General features: G+C 47.2%; 1 protein-coding gene across 5 annotated transcripts in view; it reads right to left on the bottom strand.

Moving 5' to 3' along the window:
• LOC122551435 (fibronectin-like) overlaps positions 1-12,933 on the bottom strand; it is a 96,461-nt gene extending 83,528 nt beyond the window's left edge. For 2 of the 5 annotated variants that reach the window (XM_043693335.2, XM_043693336.2), the window contains exons 1-5: positions 12,587-12,932; positions 9,240-9,368; positions 7,927-8,064; positions 6,388-6,519; positions 4,304-4,441 (exon numbers count right to left, since the gene is read on the bottom strand). In XM_043693335.2, the coding sequence (XP_043549270.1) occupies positions 4,304-4,441; positions 6,388-6,519; positions 7,927-8,064; positions 9,240-9,368; positions 12,587-12,701 (652 nt within the window). In that variant the 5' untranslated portion in view covers positions 12,702-12,932. Of the gene's footprint in view, positions 1-4,303; positions 4,442-6,387; positions 6,520-7,926; positions 8,065-9,239; positions 9,369-12,586 lie in introns of all 5 variants that reach the window. The other 3 variants (XM_043693337.2, XM_043693338.2, XM_087988886.1) reach the window with 2 other exon arrangements.
• Positions 12,934-17,688: the final 4,755 nt, after the last annotated feature.

Below are 17,688 nucleotides of genomic sequence, written 5' to 3'. Positions count from 1 at the left end.
CACTGGACAAAGGACTTCCATAATGAAGATACATTGGAGAGGCTCTGACTGTTCTCCTTGGAGTGGAGATGGTTGAGGAAATTCTGATATTATATTGAACATCTGGACAAAGACAGAGAGAGAGAGGGGCAGGGGGGGGAGGGAGAGAGAGAGAGAGAGAGAGAGACTCTGCTCCTACTGCTGGAAGGAAGGATGGAGAATGGAAAGGCACAGATGTCAGGTGGTTGACAATATGTCAAGGAAAACGTGTGTGAGATAGAGACTGATTAGATTAGATTACTTACAGTGTGGAAACAGGCCCTTCGGCCCAACAAGTCCACACCGCCCCACTGAAGCGCAACCCACCCATACCCCTACGTTTACCCCTTACCTAACACTACAGGCAATTTAGCATGGCCAATTCACCTGGCCTGCACATCTTTGTGACTGTGGGAGGAAACCGGAGCACCCGGAGGAAACCCATGCAGACACGGGGAGAACGTGCAAACTCCACACAGTCAGTCGCCTGAGGCGGGAATTGAACCCGGGTCTCTGGCGCTGTGAGGCAGCAGTGCTAACCACTGTGCCACCGTGCTGCCCACTAACCACCGTGCCACTGCATGTGAGAGAGAGAGAGAGAGACACAGAGAGAGAGAGAGAGAGAGAGCGAGAGAGAGAGAGAGAATGGAATTGGATTCCTCTCCCAAAAGGAACACTGTGCAAGATTCAGGGGAGGTGGCAGTAGAAGCACACCAAGAGAGAATCTGAGAATCTTTACCCCTGACTCTCAAGCACACAGGTACAGCGAGGAATTAGGAGGGCAAATGGACTGTTGACCTTTATTGTAACAAAGATACAGTGTTAATATAAAGATGTCTAGCTGTGTCTCTACACAGCATTGGTGAAAGCACATGGAGAGGATTGTGCCCAAATTTGTTCTCGCACCTTCCCCAAAGAGGGACATACTTGCATTGAAGGCAGTTCAGCGAAGGTTCACTGGGCTGTGTCATGGGGTGAAGGGATCCCCTTATCAGAAGTGGTTGAACAGGTTAAGCCTAGACGCACTGGAATTTAATGGTGGTGAGGTGATCTCACTGGAACTTATACAGCTTAGAGGGTGCTTGACCTGGGCAGAAGACGTGTCCACTTCACAGGGAAGCAAGGGGCACACGAAATGACAAAGAGTTTCTTCCCTCTTGGAATATGCTTCCTCTCTACAATGGAGGCAGAATCATTTAAGGCATTCAAAGTTTAATTCGACGGATGTCTGCTCAACAGGAGTCGAAGATTATGGAGGGCAAGGTCAGGTAGGAATGTGGACACGAACAGATCAGCCATGTTCTTACTTGAATGACAGAATGACCTACTCCAGTTCCTCATTCTTACATTCTTCAGCTCATCTGCTAATGAAACCCTCACCCGTGTCCTCCTTATCACCGGGTTTGACTATTTCCACACACTCTGTCACATTCTATCCTCCCACCCACCCACAGCTTCCAACCTCATAGTCCTGGAACCCCGCACTGCCCGGTTCTACCTCCTTCCCAAGATCCACAAGCCTGACCATCCTGGCCAACCCATTGTCTCAGCATGCTCCTGCCCCACTGAACTCATCTCTACCTACCTCGACACTGTCCTATCCCCCTAGTCCAGAAACTCCCCACATACGTTCAGGACACCACCCACGCCCTCCACCTCCTCCAAGACTTGCGTTTCCCTGGCCCCCAACACCTCATCTTCACCATGGATATCCAATCCCTCTACACCTCCATCTGCCATGACCAGGGCCTCCAAGCCCTCCGTTTTTTTCCTCTCCCGACGTCCCCAACAGTACCCCTCCACCGACACTCTCATTCGTTTGGCCGAACTGGTCCTCACCCTTAACAATTTCTCCTTCGAATCCTCCCACTTCCTCCAGACCAAAGGGGTAGCCATGGGCACACGTATGGGCCCCAGCTATGCCTGTCTCTTTGTTTTCTACGTAGAACAGTTGATCTTCTGTAACTACACCGGCACCACTCCCCACCTCTTCCTCCGCTACATTGATGACTGCATTGGCGCCACCTCGTGCTCCCGCGAGGAAGTTGAGCAATTCATCAACTTCACCAACACATTCCACCCTGACCTTAAATTTACCTGGACCATCTCTGACACCTCCCTCCCCTTCCTGGACCTCTCCATCTCCATTAATGACGACCGACTTGACACTGACATTTTTTTACAAACCCACCGACTCCCACAGCTATCTGGATTACACCTCTTCCCACCCTACCTCTTGCAAAAATGCCATCCCGTATTCCCAATTCCTCCGCCTCCGCCGTATCTGCTCCCAGGAGGACCAGTTCCAGCACAGAACACACCAGATGGCCTCCTTCTTTAGAGACCGCAATTTCCCTTCCCATGTGGTTAAAGATGTCCTCCAACGCATCTCATCCACATCCCGCACCCCCGCCCTCAGACCCCACCCCTCCAACCGTAACAAGGACAGAATGCCCCTGGTGCTCACCTTCCACCCTACAAACCTTCGCATAAACCAAATCATCCGCCGACATTTCCGCCACCTCCAAAAAGACCCCACCACCAGGGATATATTTCCCTCCCCACCCCTTTCCGCCTTCCGCAAAGACCGTTCCCTCCGTGACTACCTGGTCAGGTCCATGCCCCCCTACGACCCACCCTCCCATCCTGGCACTTTCCCCTGCCACCGCAGGAACTGTAAAACCTGTGCCCACACCTCCTCCCTCACCTCTATCCAAGGCCCTAAAGGAGCCTTCCACATCCATCAAAGTTTTACCTGCACATCCACTAATATCATTTATTGTATCCGTTGCTCCCGATGCGGTCTCCTCTACATTGGGGAGACTGGGCACCTCCTCGCAGAGCGCTTTAGGGAACATCTCCGAGACACCCGCACCAATCAACCACACCGCCCCGTGGCCCAACATTTCAACTCCCCCTCCCACTCTGCCGAGGACATGGAGGTCCTGGGCCTCCTTCACCGCCGCTCCCTCACCACCAGACGCCTGGAGGAAGAACGCCTCATCTTCCGCCTTGGAACACTTCAACCCCAGGGCATCAATGTGGACTTCAACAGCTTCCTCATTTCCCCTTCCCCCACCTCAGCCTAGTTTCAAACTTCCAGCTCAGCACTGTCCCCATGGCTTGTTCTGACTTGTCCGACCTGCCCAGCTCCTTTTCCACCTATCCACTCCACCCTCTCCTCCCTGACCTATCACCTCCATCCCCCTCCCCCACTCACCCATTGTACTCTATGCTACTCTCTCCCCACCCCCACCCTCCTCTAGCTTATCTCTCCACGCTTCAGGCTCACTGCCTTTATTCCTGATGAAGGACCTTTGCCCGAAACGTCGATTTCGCTGCTCGTTGGATGCTGCCTGAATTGCTGTGCTCTTCCAGCACCACTGATCCAGAACACATTCTATTCTCCACGACACTCAGGTTATCTACAGTTTTGCCATCATGTTCTAACTCATACCCTGGTATGACTTCAGATGTCTGCCCTGTGCTCACTGAAACACGCTGACAACCAATAGTGTGTCACCCTGATTTTAACATTCTAACCTTGGCTTCCAAACCCTCCATGGCTTTGCCTATCCCTATCTCTCATCATGGCCTGCAGCTCTGCCACTAGGTAGTAATCCATTAACGGGTTATGTATTTCTCTTCTCTAATGAAGTCTTTTAAACACAAGAGTAGAAGGAAGCTCATTCAGTCCAGCCTGTTTGGCCATCCAAAGGCTTGTTATCTACAGTGTGGAAGCAGGCTATTCAACCCATCGAGTCCACACTGACCCTTTAGAAAGTATCCCAGCCCCAACCTAACCCTGTAACCTTGCATTTCCCGTGGCTAATCTACCTAGCCTGCACACTATGGGCAATTTAGCACGGTCAATCCACCTAATCGTCAAATCTTTGGGCAATGAGAGTAAGCCAGAGCACTCGAAGGTGTAAACCAGTTGCCTGAGGCTGGAATCGAACCTGGATCCTTGGCGCTATGAGGCACAGTGCTAACCACTGAGCCACCATGCTGCCCCCGTTGATTAGTAACTTAATTCCATCAACCCACCTTTCTTTTCCATCAATTAAAAAAACTAGTGATCACATTTCTGAAACGTCACCCCAAATCTCAAAAGGCTTTTCAAAAGCGTGAACGATAGTGCAATTCCGGACCCATCCACCGGAGGCAGTAGTTTCAACTGTGGTAAAACACCCAAATTCGGCAGGTTGGACCTGTCCAGCAGTTTAATGAATGATTTAATTAGAGTGCAATAAGGTCACCTTAAAAAGACAAAAGCTGAACTTACTCCTTGAGCTGCAGGTGATTCGTCCACTGCCTTCTCCCAGACACGTGCACTCCATCATCATCCAGCCCTGGTATGGTCTTTCCCAGGTCTCGCCAACAACATGGGTCGAACCTGCTACATTGTCATAGCACCTCTCCGCTGTGTAAACACAAAGTGCTGGGTTAGATTCCGAGCCAGGTCATTTTCCATCTGTTTTTCCATCCTGCCTTGTTCCCTCTGCTCACAGCACCTGATCCGTGTGTGTGGGCTTGAGCAGGGAATGCCAACGGGCTATTGCTTTAGGGAGGGAGTGGTGGCATCAGCCGTGCCAATCCTGCCCTCAATCACTGGCCATTTACTTGCTCTTTCCAGCAATCAGGTACACTAACAGCGGGCTGCCCTTTGCAACTCCCCAGAGACTGAAACCAGCTCAATCAATCCTGCCCTTACTGAGCTTGAGATCAGCAGACAGCATCAACTGAAAGCAAGATTGAGTGGCTCAAACGATGCTGTGATCAAAGTTAAGATCAGAGTGGTGCTGGAAAAGCACAGCAGGTCAGGCAGCATCCGAGGAGCAGGAAAATCGATGATTCAGGCAGGAAGTTCCCTCGGACAATATGATCCAGCAGACAGTCAAGATGTTTTGTGTTTCTATGTTTTGAGAGCACCAGTGATTAACTGAGTTACTGCATCATAGCTCTGTTCATTATCAAGCTTCTATCTCTCCACAGAATCAAGTTTTCAACTTCGTTTTTTTTTATGGGAAGGGACGGGGAAAGAATATTACACCATTCATAACCCTTGCATATTCTAACATTTCTGTCATTGTGAATACTTGCCAAAATTTTGGAAGCAAGCACTATGTTGGCTGAGGGATAGGCAGTGGTTAAGTCACAGGGTGAACTCAGTGAACTTCCCCAGTCCTCTCAAGCTGGGGGATCTTTTCTCATCACCCGAGGGGGGTAACCGAGGTCTCAGTTGAACATCGCATCTGAAAGAAAGTACTTCTAACAGTGCAACCCTTCCTTAGCTGTCCACTGGATTGTCATCTGTGATTATGTATTCACTGTTTTGCTGTGAGAAGGCTCCTCTGAGACACAGCTGACATGCCATGGTTCAGCCATTAGAGCGAAACAGCCTTTCATCAACTGACACAAATTTCAGGAGTACATTGAGAATTGAATTAATATTCAAATGCACATATCCTATCCAGAGACAAACAGGTTATGTCAGTGAACTTGAGCTCTAGTTGACAGTGTTAATTGTCACATGACCATCTGGCCTCCAGGGGACAATGCTGTTGGGTCACATGATCACCTTGCTTCCAGTGGACAGTTTTGACTGTCACATGACCTCCAGTGGACCATACTGATTGTCACTTGATCACCAGGCTTCCAGTGGACTGTGCTGTGCATTATCATCTGGCCTCCAATGGACAGTGTTGATTGTCACATGACCACCGGCCTTCCTTAGACAGTGTAAATCATCACATGACCACCGGGCCTCCAATAGAGAGAGTTGACTGACACAGGACACCAGGCTTCCAATGAACTGGGTTGACTGTCACATGACCACCAGACCTCCAGTGGACAGTGCTGATTGTCACATGACCACTGGCTTTCTTTAGACAATGTAAAACATCACATGACCACGAGGCCTCCAGCAGACACTGTTGATTGTCACATGACCTCTAGGGGAACAGTGTTAATCATCACATGACCACCTGGCCTCCAGTGGACTGTGTTAACAGTCAATTGGTCCTCACTGTAGCCTATGTGGCTATCTGTCTTTCTCTGGACAATGTCAATCATATGTTCCATAGGACAATGTGATCCAACAGACAGTCAAGGTGGCCTGGAGGTTTTGTGTTCCTATGTTTTGAGAGCACCAGTCCATTCCAACCCACTCTCACTCTTTGCCAACGCAGAAAAAACTTCCAAACCTAGTCTGACCTTAGTGCATCAATCTGGCTATAAGTAACCTGAGTGAGCTCTTGTAAAGGCTTTGCAAAATTGTCAGCCAGTTGTTTAGAACCAAAAACCTTGTGCCAGGAAAAGAAAATCGTTTACACATATTGGTTTCAATTTTATGACAGAATGGTCTACCTATTGGCTTGCAGGTCCATTCGCCTTTCCCGTTTCCAAGGCAAACACACTCCAACATGTGGCCACCGGTCTCGTGAGGTCTTCGCCAGGTATCACCGATCTTATAGGACTGACCACCCTCATGGCAGCGGTCTGTGGAACACAGGAGGGCAGCAACAATGAAGACCGTTACAAACTGCCCTAGAGTTCGATTCAGGATTTGATCAACACCTCCTTGTCAGGAGGCCTCTGATCAATGTAGCATGTGCAGGGTTTGACGTTACCCATACCTTTTATTATCTTCACACTGACAACAAGGTCCCTCCAAAGAGACCATAACGGCAGTCGGACCATGTGCAATGAACTGGATTGGACTGGGAAGCATCAGTTTCAACCAGCTGGCAAACATCAGAGTGACAGAGCAACAGATGAACCCTGGGAGGGGTCCTGGTAGGAAGGTCCTGATGGGTCAGAGGAGTCTGGAGGGAGGGTATTGGAGGAGTCTGGAGAAGGAAATTGGATGAGTCTGGAGGGAGGGAATTGGAGGAGTCTGGAGGGAGGGAATTGGAGGAGTCTGGGGGGAGGGAATTGGAGGAGTCTGGGGGGAGGGAATTGGAGGAGTCTGGTGGGAGGGAATTGGAGGAGTCTGGTGGGAGGGAACTGGAGGAGTCTGGAGGGGGGAATTGGAGAAGTGTGGAGGGTGGAATTGGAGGATTCTGCAGGGGGGGGGGGTAATGAATTGGAGAAATCTCCAGAGGGACATGGATGAGTCTGGTGGGGGTAACTGGAGGAATCTGGAGTGGATGAATTGCAGGAGTCTCAAAGGGGGTAGAGGAATTGGAGGAGTCTGGATGGGGGAGAAATTGAAGGAGTTCTGAGAGAGAATTGGAGGAGTTTGGAGTGGGGGGAATGAAGAATTCTTGAGGTGGAGGGAGTCCAGGAGATGTTGGGGAGGGAATCAAAGGGGTTAGGGGTTGGGGTTGTGTGTTAAAGGAGTAATCCACAGCAATTGGGAATTATGAGAGAGGTCGGGGAGACTGGGGGTGTAAGAGTCCAGAAATGGGAGGGGATATCCCAAAACAGATCTTATTTCTGAAAAGGGATGGAATTTTAAAGGACGGAAGGGAATATTGTTGACAAGAGCAGAAAGCAATGAGTTTCTCTGATCAGGGAGAGGACTGAGATTTAAAACAGGAAGGGGCTCACTGGTAACAAACCCTCCGATGAAAACTTCCTTAATTGGATAGGAACTTGTGCCAGATCCTTTGAAAGATCAGAGGTCAGCTGTGCTTGTCATGCCTGACAGAAGGCATACTGCAGCACATTTCCCCTTTTTAAAACACAGACCCCTTCACTGTGCATGTGACAACACAGAAAGCAAGGCAAAACTCCTCAGGGCATTTGCATAGAGGTCAGAGCACCAAAAGCACAAAGGAATAGATACCAAGAGGGATTTTGATAAGTGGGAACTCGGAATAGGTACAGTCCCACAATAATAGCCCTGGTCACCTACCCGCACTCACTTGATCGCCCACAATGCCCCACACCCATCCTCCTTACTTGCAATGGTACAGCTGATTCTCCCCCTGCCAGCTCCGATGCAGGTACAGTCCCAAATCATGCCATCCTTTGGCCGCTCCCAGGTATCACCAACACGTTGCCTGGTCCCAGTGTACTGGTCATAGCACATCTCCTCAACTGCACAAATTGAAACATAGTCGTCAGGAAGACCTTTTCAATTTGAGAATGACCATCTGCCCACTGCAACACCCCACCACACCGCACCCACAAACTGCCCTCTTGAAGGGTATAATACCTGTCTCAACTCTGAGCTTGGTCTCTTGAGTGCCATCTACAGAGTCCCATTTGACATCCAGCAATCAGGCTGTGCTTAAGGGAACCACACAATATCTGGCACTTTACTGGGCTGGGACACAGAAGATCTGTGCAGATATTAAAAATGAAAGTGCTTGTACCTACATAGCACCTTTCACAATGCCAGACTGTTCCATTGTGCTTTGGCAACCAATGAGGTGCAGTCACTGTTGTATTTTAGGAGATGCCGTACCATTGGTAATGTAATGCATTATTACAAACGCTGATACTGTACAGTAATGCTGCAACACAGTGAGATGTTCACTCCTACTGAAATGCACTGGACTGTAATATAATGAGACTTAACATTGGTAGAGTGAATAAAAACATGAGGGTCTTGGATAGGGTAAAGAGACAAGGTCTTTTCCCTGGGGTGGGGGAGTCCATAACTTGAGGGCATAGGTTTAGGGTGAGAGAGGAAAGATATAAAAGAGACCTAAGGGGCAACTTTTTCACGCAGAGGGAGGTACATGTATGGAATGAGGTGCCAGAGGATGTGGTGAAGGCTGGTACACTTAAAAGGTATCTGGATGGATATATGAATAGGAAGGGTTTAGAGGGATATGTGCCAAATGCTGGCAAATGTAACTAGATTAATTTAGGCTATCTGGTCGGCATGGATGAGTTGGACAGAAGAGTCTGTTTCCGTGCTGTACATATACTGATATTTTGAAGCACTGAATTAATATACCAACATTGTCACACACTGGGTTAATATACTGATACTGTAACGCACTGAGTTAATATACTGACATTGTCACACACTGGCTTAATATACTGATATTGTAACATACTGGCTTGATAGACCGACACTGTAACACACTGGGTTAATAACACTGACACTGTAATACACATTAGTTAATATGCTGATACACTCGCTCTTAAACTTTACTTTTGTATCTCTGGATGAGGACTGTGTACAGTTAGGAGATAGTGCTAGATTCCAAGTTTCATTATTAGGAATGCAGTGTTACTAGCTCTTTTAACTAATAACTTACCGTCAGGCTTCGATTCACAATTCCAACCTTGCCCTGCCCCATAACAGGTACAGATCATGACACGGCCCATGTAAGTACGCTCCCATTGCTGGTTGACGTGGTAAATCTTCCCATTGTCTACACAATAATCTGAACAGGGACAGAGTAGAAAGCACACATGCCATCAATTAAATAGCTCCCAAAAGACCAGATGCATTGCAAGACTAATAACATTCAGCATCTGTGGACAGAAAGATTATGTCTCAGATCTGAACTCTCAGTTCATGGAATACAAACTCATCTTTAGAGGTGAGACTTGGAGATGCCAGTATTGGACTGGGGTGGGCAAACGTCAGAAGTCACACGACACCAGGTTATAGTCCAACAGGTTTACTTGGAATCACAAACTTTCAGGGCACTGCTTCTTCATCAGATGAAATGGATCCAGAGGGACAGAGAGAGTTAATCATAGATATTTCAGAGGTTCTTTTCCAATTCTGGAGAAGGGTCGTCAACCCTTAAATAACAGGCTGCATTTTCCCGACAAAGAAACTCAGGACTGAAAATGTGTTGCTGGAAAAGCGCAACAGGTCAGGCAGCATCCAAGGAGCAGGAGAATCGACGTTTCAGGCATAAGCCCTTCTTCAGGCTTATGCCCGAAACGTCGATTCTCCTGCTCCTTGGATGCTGCCTGACCTGCTGCGCTTTTCCAGCAACACATTTTCAGCTCTGATCTCCAGCATCTGCAGTCCTCACTTTCTCCTCAAAGAAACTCAGGAGCCTGGAACAAATCCCGAGTCACAAATTCATTGGCAACAATGCAGCTTAATTTTACACTGCGCTGCCCTATCCAACCCTTCAAAGTGAATCCTGCAGTTCCACCTCTTGGTGCTCTATGACCTTCTGTGGAGTGCACACTAACCTTCTCAGAGTAGGCAAGATGCAGACCAAGTGCAGGACCCTGTGGTCCCAGTAAAATGCAATTGCTTGTCAAATGCAGGCACTCATGAGGTGAGCTATGACTTTCAATGGCTGGGGGGAATACACCCCAAACTCTTATTTCTCTCTTCATGGGTGCAAATAGCCACCTTTCCTATCATCTTCTGCTTTTAGTTCAGATTTTCAGCATCTTCCAGTGCTGTGCTTTTGCATAAGCTCATTTGCTCTGATTAATAAACCTCTTCTTGTTTCTAACAAACCCATTAGGATTACACTGTTCAATTCCCTGTCAATCCAGACCCCAACATGCATCTTCAACTCTCACTCTTCCCTTACAAGTGATGCAACTAACAAACAGTCAAACCATAAAATCAAGGAAAATGTGTGAGAATGAAATCATATTATTTCTCTTCACAGACATTGATTGACTGACCTTTTAGTATGAAGGTATGAGGGAGAATATAGAGGATTCACGAGAATGGTTGCAAAGAATAAAGGGATCTTCAGTCACATGGAGAAACTGAGGTCACACATCCTGCAGTGGAGCAGGCTAAGGGAAGATCTGTTGGAGGTGTTCGAAAGCCTGAGGGCTATGGACCAAGTAGACAGGGACTGGTTGAAAGATTGAGAATCAGAGGATACTGATTTAAGATGAGTGGCTGAAGGAGCAACAGCGACACAAAGGAACCGTTTCGATCACACAGCAAGTGGTTAGGATCTGGAATACTCCACCTGAGAATGCACTCAGTTTTTGGCTTTCAAGAGGATAATTTGATCATCATCACAGAACCCCTACAGTGTGAGGGCAAACCATCCAGCCCACACTGATCCTCCAACGAGAATCCCACCCACACTCACCCGAATCCTTGTCACCCTGCATTTCCCAATGGCTAACCCACCCAGTCTGCACATCCCTGGGCACCATGGGCAATTTAGCATGGCCAATCCACCTAACCTGCACATTGTTTGACTGGGGGAGGCAACCCATGCAGACACGGGGAGAATGTGCAAACCCCACACAGACAGTCGCCCGAGGGTGGACCTGAACCCAGATCCCTGGCGTAGTGAGGCAGAAGCGGTAATCACCGTGAAGTCCCATTACGTGAACAAAAGGTAAAGGCAGTGGGAGTAAAGGCAGTGGGTGTGGCACTTGCGAATCTTAGAGAAGCGCTTGTATAGACATAAAGCATCAAATGGCCTCTTGCCCTAAACCATTCAACAATTCTGTGGAATCCCAGAATATTTCCTTCCAGATTTCTAGCCAAGTGGCTGTGTCTCATTCAGAATTGCTTAATTTAAACTACATCTGCAAATTAGCTGGAAAAGCTCCCTCCAACTAACCCAAAGACAAACATTCCAGACTAAACTTCCACCGGACTGCCCACCCATCTGAGTGGATCTGTCAGCGAATGGAGGGTGTGTGTTCTCAGTTGACAGACCAAACTCCAATATAAAAGCAGCTCAGGGTGGATGCTAGCTTTAAGCTGTGGAGTCTGCTCAATTGAAAAGAGATGCATGCCTCAATCACCCCAATTCAGGAAGCAGGCAGTTTCTAAACCCTCCCTCATCCAGTTCTCCCCCCCCCTCCAATTCCCCTCCCCCAATGGGAGTTCTGGGTCAGGATGTGTTGGCTTCTGTTGCTGAACAGCCCGAACAATAGCATCAAAATTTGCAACACAAAGCGTGGATGTTTGCAAAAAAAAACGTTCGTGCTGTATTTTTTTCAAAAAAAAACATCTTCCCCAGATTATTGAGCTGAAGATTACAAAGAAACCATTTGTCTTTCTCCCTCTCGCCCCAAATAAAGATGTCACATTTTTAAAAAAAACAAATGCTGGCTGCTGGAGAAAGCACACTGGAACCACCCAGTAGTCGGGAAACATCTGTGGAGAGAGAGGGACAAAGGTCGTTTGATGCCCTTGTTCTTCAAGCCTGAAATGGAGACTTCAAAAATGTGGTTGACGTTAAGGGATAAAGCACAGAAACGGGTCAGATTGTAACCTCCTAAACTGGCGGCGACAGGGACAAACCGAGAACCAAAGTTAGGTGACGGGTACATGCCCTCGCAGTCACACTGCATTTAACCCCTTGTGCTGTGCAACAAACATAGGGGGCATTCGGCCCCTTACTGCGTGTACTGGCTCTCTTGAAAGCTATTTTCCAAATGATCCGCGACACAAGAAAACATTTGCAGTCGCTCCGCCGCCAAAAGCCTGATTCACTCCGGATTTTAACTGTAGGAAAGCATCTCAACATCATGTTGGAGTGGCTAACAACAGAGCAAAAGCAACGTCCCTGCAGAACATTATAATGCACATGTTCAGAAAACGTTGGAAGAGTTTGAATGCACATTCTGTAAGGGAAAAGAAAATGTTTCACGGGTACGTTAAAAAACTTTAAACCGGATTCTCTTCCTGTGGAAGACTTACTCTGATTCTGGGTACCTCCATCGTATGGACTCTGCCTCCTACTTTTGCCGACATGGCCGCTGGCTGCATTCAGACACACGGCCAACAACAAGACCCCGACTGTGGAGTGGTGCATTTTCCAGGCACCAGCTCCCCGCTGCCCACTTTCAGAGCCTCCACTGAAAGACGGCCAAGATGTCTGAGAAATACCCCCAACCGTGCTGAAAAGAAGGGAGAGAGAGAGAGAGAGAGAGAAGCAGGGACAGAGGGGACTGGTCCAGAGAGAGGTTGGGGGAATACAAGAGCAAGAAAACGAGAGGCCAGAGAGAGAGAAGCTAAAAGACACCTCCCAGCGCACCTTTGGCCAGTGAGTGAACGAGTGTTTGCTTCTGCAGCCCTCTTTATAACATTCTGCAGCCTGTGCCCGGACGGGATGGGTGGACCTTTGGAAGTTTGTGCAGGGGGAGGAGGGGTCTCACTTGGACCACATCAATAATATTTACAAGTCTGCCTCTGACATCACTTGAGGACTTTGGGGTGAAAAAAAAGCCTGTTCAGACACTTATCAGACATCAGGCATCTCTCTTAAAGGGGCACCGCATCCCTGAGCCAATCCTGCGCTCCACAACAGACATCCCACATAAGGCAAGGCAGTCATTGTGTGAAGTGATTCACCGCTCGTCTTTAAAGACAGGAAATTCATACTGAAGTATTCTACACATTGCAACAAAGAAGAAAAAACACAGATTTAACTGAACCCAGCTTCTCTCCTGCCAGCTGTTTACTTGCGAGTGCCTTTACTGAACAGTAACTTGACAAATCACTGCTGGGAAGGACTGGAAGACTATTTTTTTTAGGTACAGCTAATCTGGGCTCCTTTTACCAGTTGAAGGGACTGCAAATCTGAGGCAGAGCATGCGTTCGAAAGTCAAGGGGGCGATTGAGGCGGCAACTAAGACGAAAAAGTGTTCGAGTTAATACTTAAATATCTTTAAAGTCACCCCCATACACACACAATTCCTCCATGAGATCTGCAAACATTGAATCCAAAAACATGAGGTATAGATTTGTCCAAATATGTCTGCAAAGCTGATTATATATATATATATATATATATATAATCATTGTGTGAATTTTACATGAACTCGGTCTGCGAAAAAGGAGTAAAGGGGGGTGAGGGCGGCGGGGCTCGACGACAAAGGAGGTTGGGGGGGGGGGGGGGGGTTTACAGACATAAACCGAGACAGACTGGGCACTCGATCATAAGCGAGTGACAACCTCCCCGCCGCAATAAACACTCGCAACGAAGAAGTGTGAGGCAGACATTGAATCTTTAAACTCACTCCCCAAGTATTTTACATTGTCTATTCTGTTGAAAGGTGGGAGTTAGAATCGTCGCTTTTGGTGCCCACGAAGTGGGAGATATATTTTTATGCGAACAAAGGTTTGAAAAAAAAACTGGGGATGTTGGGGAAAAAAAAACAAGATTGCAAGAAACAAACAAACACGGGAGGTCAGGCAGCACCTGTGGAGAGAAACAGTTAATGTGTAAGATTGATGACCTGACCTTGAGAGGTCATCCCCGTTGGAAACAAGTCGGTTTCTCTTGCTGCTTGGCCTTTTTCCTGCATTTCTTTCCGTTTAAGATTTACTTTTTGACAGTGATCCCTTTTACACCGGGTCTCTCACAAGCACTGGGACTCTGCAGCAAACCAGACACAACCTGGTATAAAATAAAATGTTACAAAACTCCCAACTCGACAGTGTTCCATTGTTTGCAAAGTACGCCCACCCCCCACGAAAGTTGCAAATTTGCAGGAGCAAAATACTGCTGTTTGGGTTTGGAGATGCCGGTGTTGGACTGGGGTGTGCAAAGTTAAAATATCACACAACACCCGGTTTTAGTCCAACAGGTTTAATTGGAAGCACACTAGCTTTCGGAGCGACGCATCTTCATCAGGTGATTGTGGAGGGCTCGATCCTAACAGAATTTATAGCAAAAATTTACAGTGTGATGTAACTGAAATTATACATTGAAAAATTGATTGTTAAGCCTTTCATCTGTTAGAATACAGTGATAGTTTCACTTCTTTCATGTGTAAATCACAAAACCTTTTTTTTAAAAGTTGCATTCTCGGGTTAACTGTTAACAATGGTGATAGCTAGACAATATGTTTGGGGGTATCCATAAATGAAACCAGAAACTGCCGGGAATACCCAATCTGTGCAGGGAGGAAAACAGCTAACATTTCCAATTCAATGAAATTTCCTACCAACTGAAGGTGCAATGTAGCTTTCAAAAATAAAATCGGCGAGTTGCCAATCATGGTGCAACGTCTCACAAGGTCAAACCCAAACATAAAACAAAGGACTGAGGATGCTGGAGGTCTGAAACCCCAAAAAAAGTATAATTTGCTGGAGAAACTCAGCGGGTCTGGCCAGCATCTGCGGGAAGAAAGCAGAATTAATGTTTGGAGCCTGGTGACTCTCTCCCACAGATGTTGGCCAGACCTGGTGAGTTGCTGTTTTTGAAGTCGGGGTTGAAGACTGAGTGTTTCGGAGAGAATAAAAAATATTGAGACGGGAAGAGTTGCTAAAAGAAAGCGTCAAATAAACCCTTCATATCAAACACCTGAAAAGTGAAGGACTGTTGAATTTCTGCATGTTACTTGGCTCGAATTCGAAAGAGAACGCCGAGAGGCAATGCTGGGGTCATGCACTTTAAATGAAGTAGGGCTCCTGGTTTTGTGTTGACTGTGTGATTCATGTCTTAAGGACTAAGCGTCAGTGCTTCAGTATGTGTACCGGGTACTCCTGATAAGAAAGTAGACGCCGCCTTGTTTATCATTAAGCCGGGGGACAACGTGAGTTGCCAAAGTGTTGAAGGGTGAATCTCTTTCAGTCCGGCTTGGAAACATTCAGTGAGGCTGCTTCCCCGGCTCCCATGAGTGGGAAATGCATCATTCCCCGCAAAATTAACTAGCCGGAGTAACCCCCTCTAACCCGGGAACGAAAGGGATCCGTGCTTATGTATATTGCGGGATGAAACTCACTAATTTTAACAATAATTTTGCAAAGGCGTGTTTTAATCGGTTGCCGAGTCATTCAGAGAGGGCAGATGGCTCCTTGGAGGCCCAGTATAATCCTGTTTAGATCTCCAAGCCCCCCAGTAATATGGCCATAATTCAACGCCATCAGCATTTAGCTCAAAGACAAACTACCAGACCACACTGCTGCATCGCCATTATTAAAATAAAAGCCTGTTATCTAGGACAGTATTTGGAGGCCACGTGACCCCAACTAGTCTTTGCATTCTATAAAGTCTACCTCTCTGCAGTCCTTCTTCTTAAATGTATTTGTGCAAAATGAATTCTGGACTCCCTCCTATCGGAAGGATGTCTGAACCTTAAAAGGGTTCAGAAAAGATTTACAAGGATGTTGCCAGGGTTGGAGGATTTGAGCTATAGGGAGAGGCTGAACAGGCTGGGGCTGTTTTCCCTCAAGGGTCAGAGGCTGGGGGGTGACCTTATAGAGGTTTACAAAATTATGAGGGGCATGGATAGGACAAATAGACAAGGTCCTTTCCCTGAGGTGGGGGAGTCCAGAACTAGCAGGGGAATTTGGAGACAAAGGAAATGGGGGGAAGGGGTTTACAGACGTAACTTTCACAGACTGGGTGTTCCACCATAACTGGGGTGAGAGGGAAAAGGGATCTAAGGGGCAACTTTTTTATGCAGAGGGTGGTATGTGTATGGAACGAGCTGCCAGAGGAAGTGGTGGAGGCTGGTTCAGATCCTCTCCTGCTCCACACGTGTGTCATAACAACGGCTTCAAAATACATCAATGTGCCTTAAAAGTGCTTTTCACCTCAACTAGTCTCTGTGGCCATGGTTCCCATAATTCCTCATTCTCTAATTAATGACTTTCTTATATTTGTGAACACTATATTTAACCTCACCACAAAGAACAATGTCTAGAGTCATAGTCATAGAGATGTACAGCATGGAAACAGACCATTTGGTCCAACCCATCCATGCCAACCAGATATCCCTTCCTCACATTATTCCTGTCCATCATCTTACTGACAGGTTACCCTCTTCAACAAGAGAACAGCTCCAACCATGGAATCTTGAAAGTATGGAAGGAGGCTATTCAGCCCATTGAATCCACACTGACCCATTGAGAGCATCCCATCCAGAACTGCTCCCGCCCAACCCCCACCCTATAACCCTGTGCTTCCTGTGTCTAACCCACCTAAACTGCTCATCTCTGAACACTATGGACAATTTTGCATGGTCAATCCACCTAAACTGCACATAGAGTCATACAGATGTACAGCACGGAAACAGACCCTTTGGTCCAACTCATCCATGCCGACCAGATATCCCAACCCAATCTAGTCCTATTTGCCAGCATTTGACCCATATCCCTCTAAACCCTTCCCATTCGTAAACCCATCCAGATGCCTTTTGAATGTTGCAATTGTACCAGCCTCCACCACTTCCTCTGGCTCCCTTTTATATATTTCCCCTTTCACCCTAAACCTATGCCCTCTAGTTCTGGACTCCTTGACCCCAGGGAAAAGACTGTGTCTATTTACCCTATCGATATCCATTTATAAACCTCTATAAGTCACCCCTCAGACTCTGACACTCCATGGAAAACAGCCCCAGCCAATTCAGTTTCTCCCTATAGCTCAAATCCTCCAATTCTGGCAACATCCTTGTAAATCTTTTCTGAACTCTCCAAAATTTCATTACATCCTTCTGATAGGAAGGAGATCACAATTGCAGCAATATTTCAAACATGGGTGAACCAACATCCTGTACAGCTGCAACATGACCTCTCAACTCCTATACTCAATGCTCTATCCAATAAATGAAAGCATACCAAATGCCTTCTTCACTATCCTATCTACCTGCGACTCTACTTTCAAGGAGCTATGAACCTGCACTCCATGGTCTCTTTGTTCAGCAACACTCCCTAGGACCTTACCATTAAGCGTATAGATCCTGCTCTGATTTGCTTTTCCAAAATGCAGCACCTCACATTTACCTAAATTAAACTCCATCTGCCACTTCTCAGCCCATTGGCCCATCTGATCAAGATCCCATTGTAACCTG

This window comes from Chiloscyllium plagiosum, unplaced genomic scaffold, assembly GCF_037043375.1.
Source record: "Chiloscyllium plagiosum isolate Xiang-an unplaced genomic scaffold, Cpla_swu_hap1 HiC_scaffold_7, whole genome shotgun sequence".
NCBI lineage: Eukaryota > Metazoa > Chordata > Chondrichthyes > Orectolobiformes > Hemiscylliidae > Chiloscyllium > Chiloscyllium plagiosum.
This window is presented reverse-complemented; position numbering and strand designations above follow the sequence as displayed.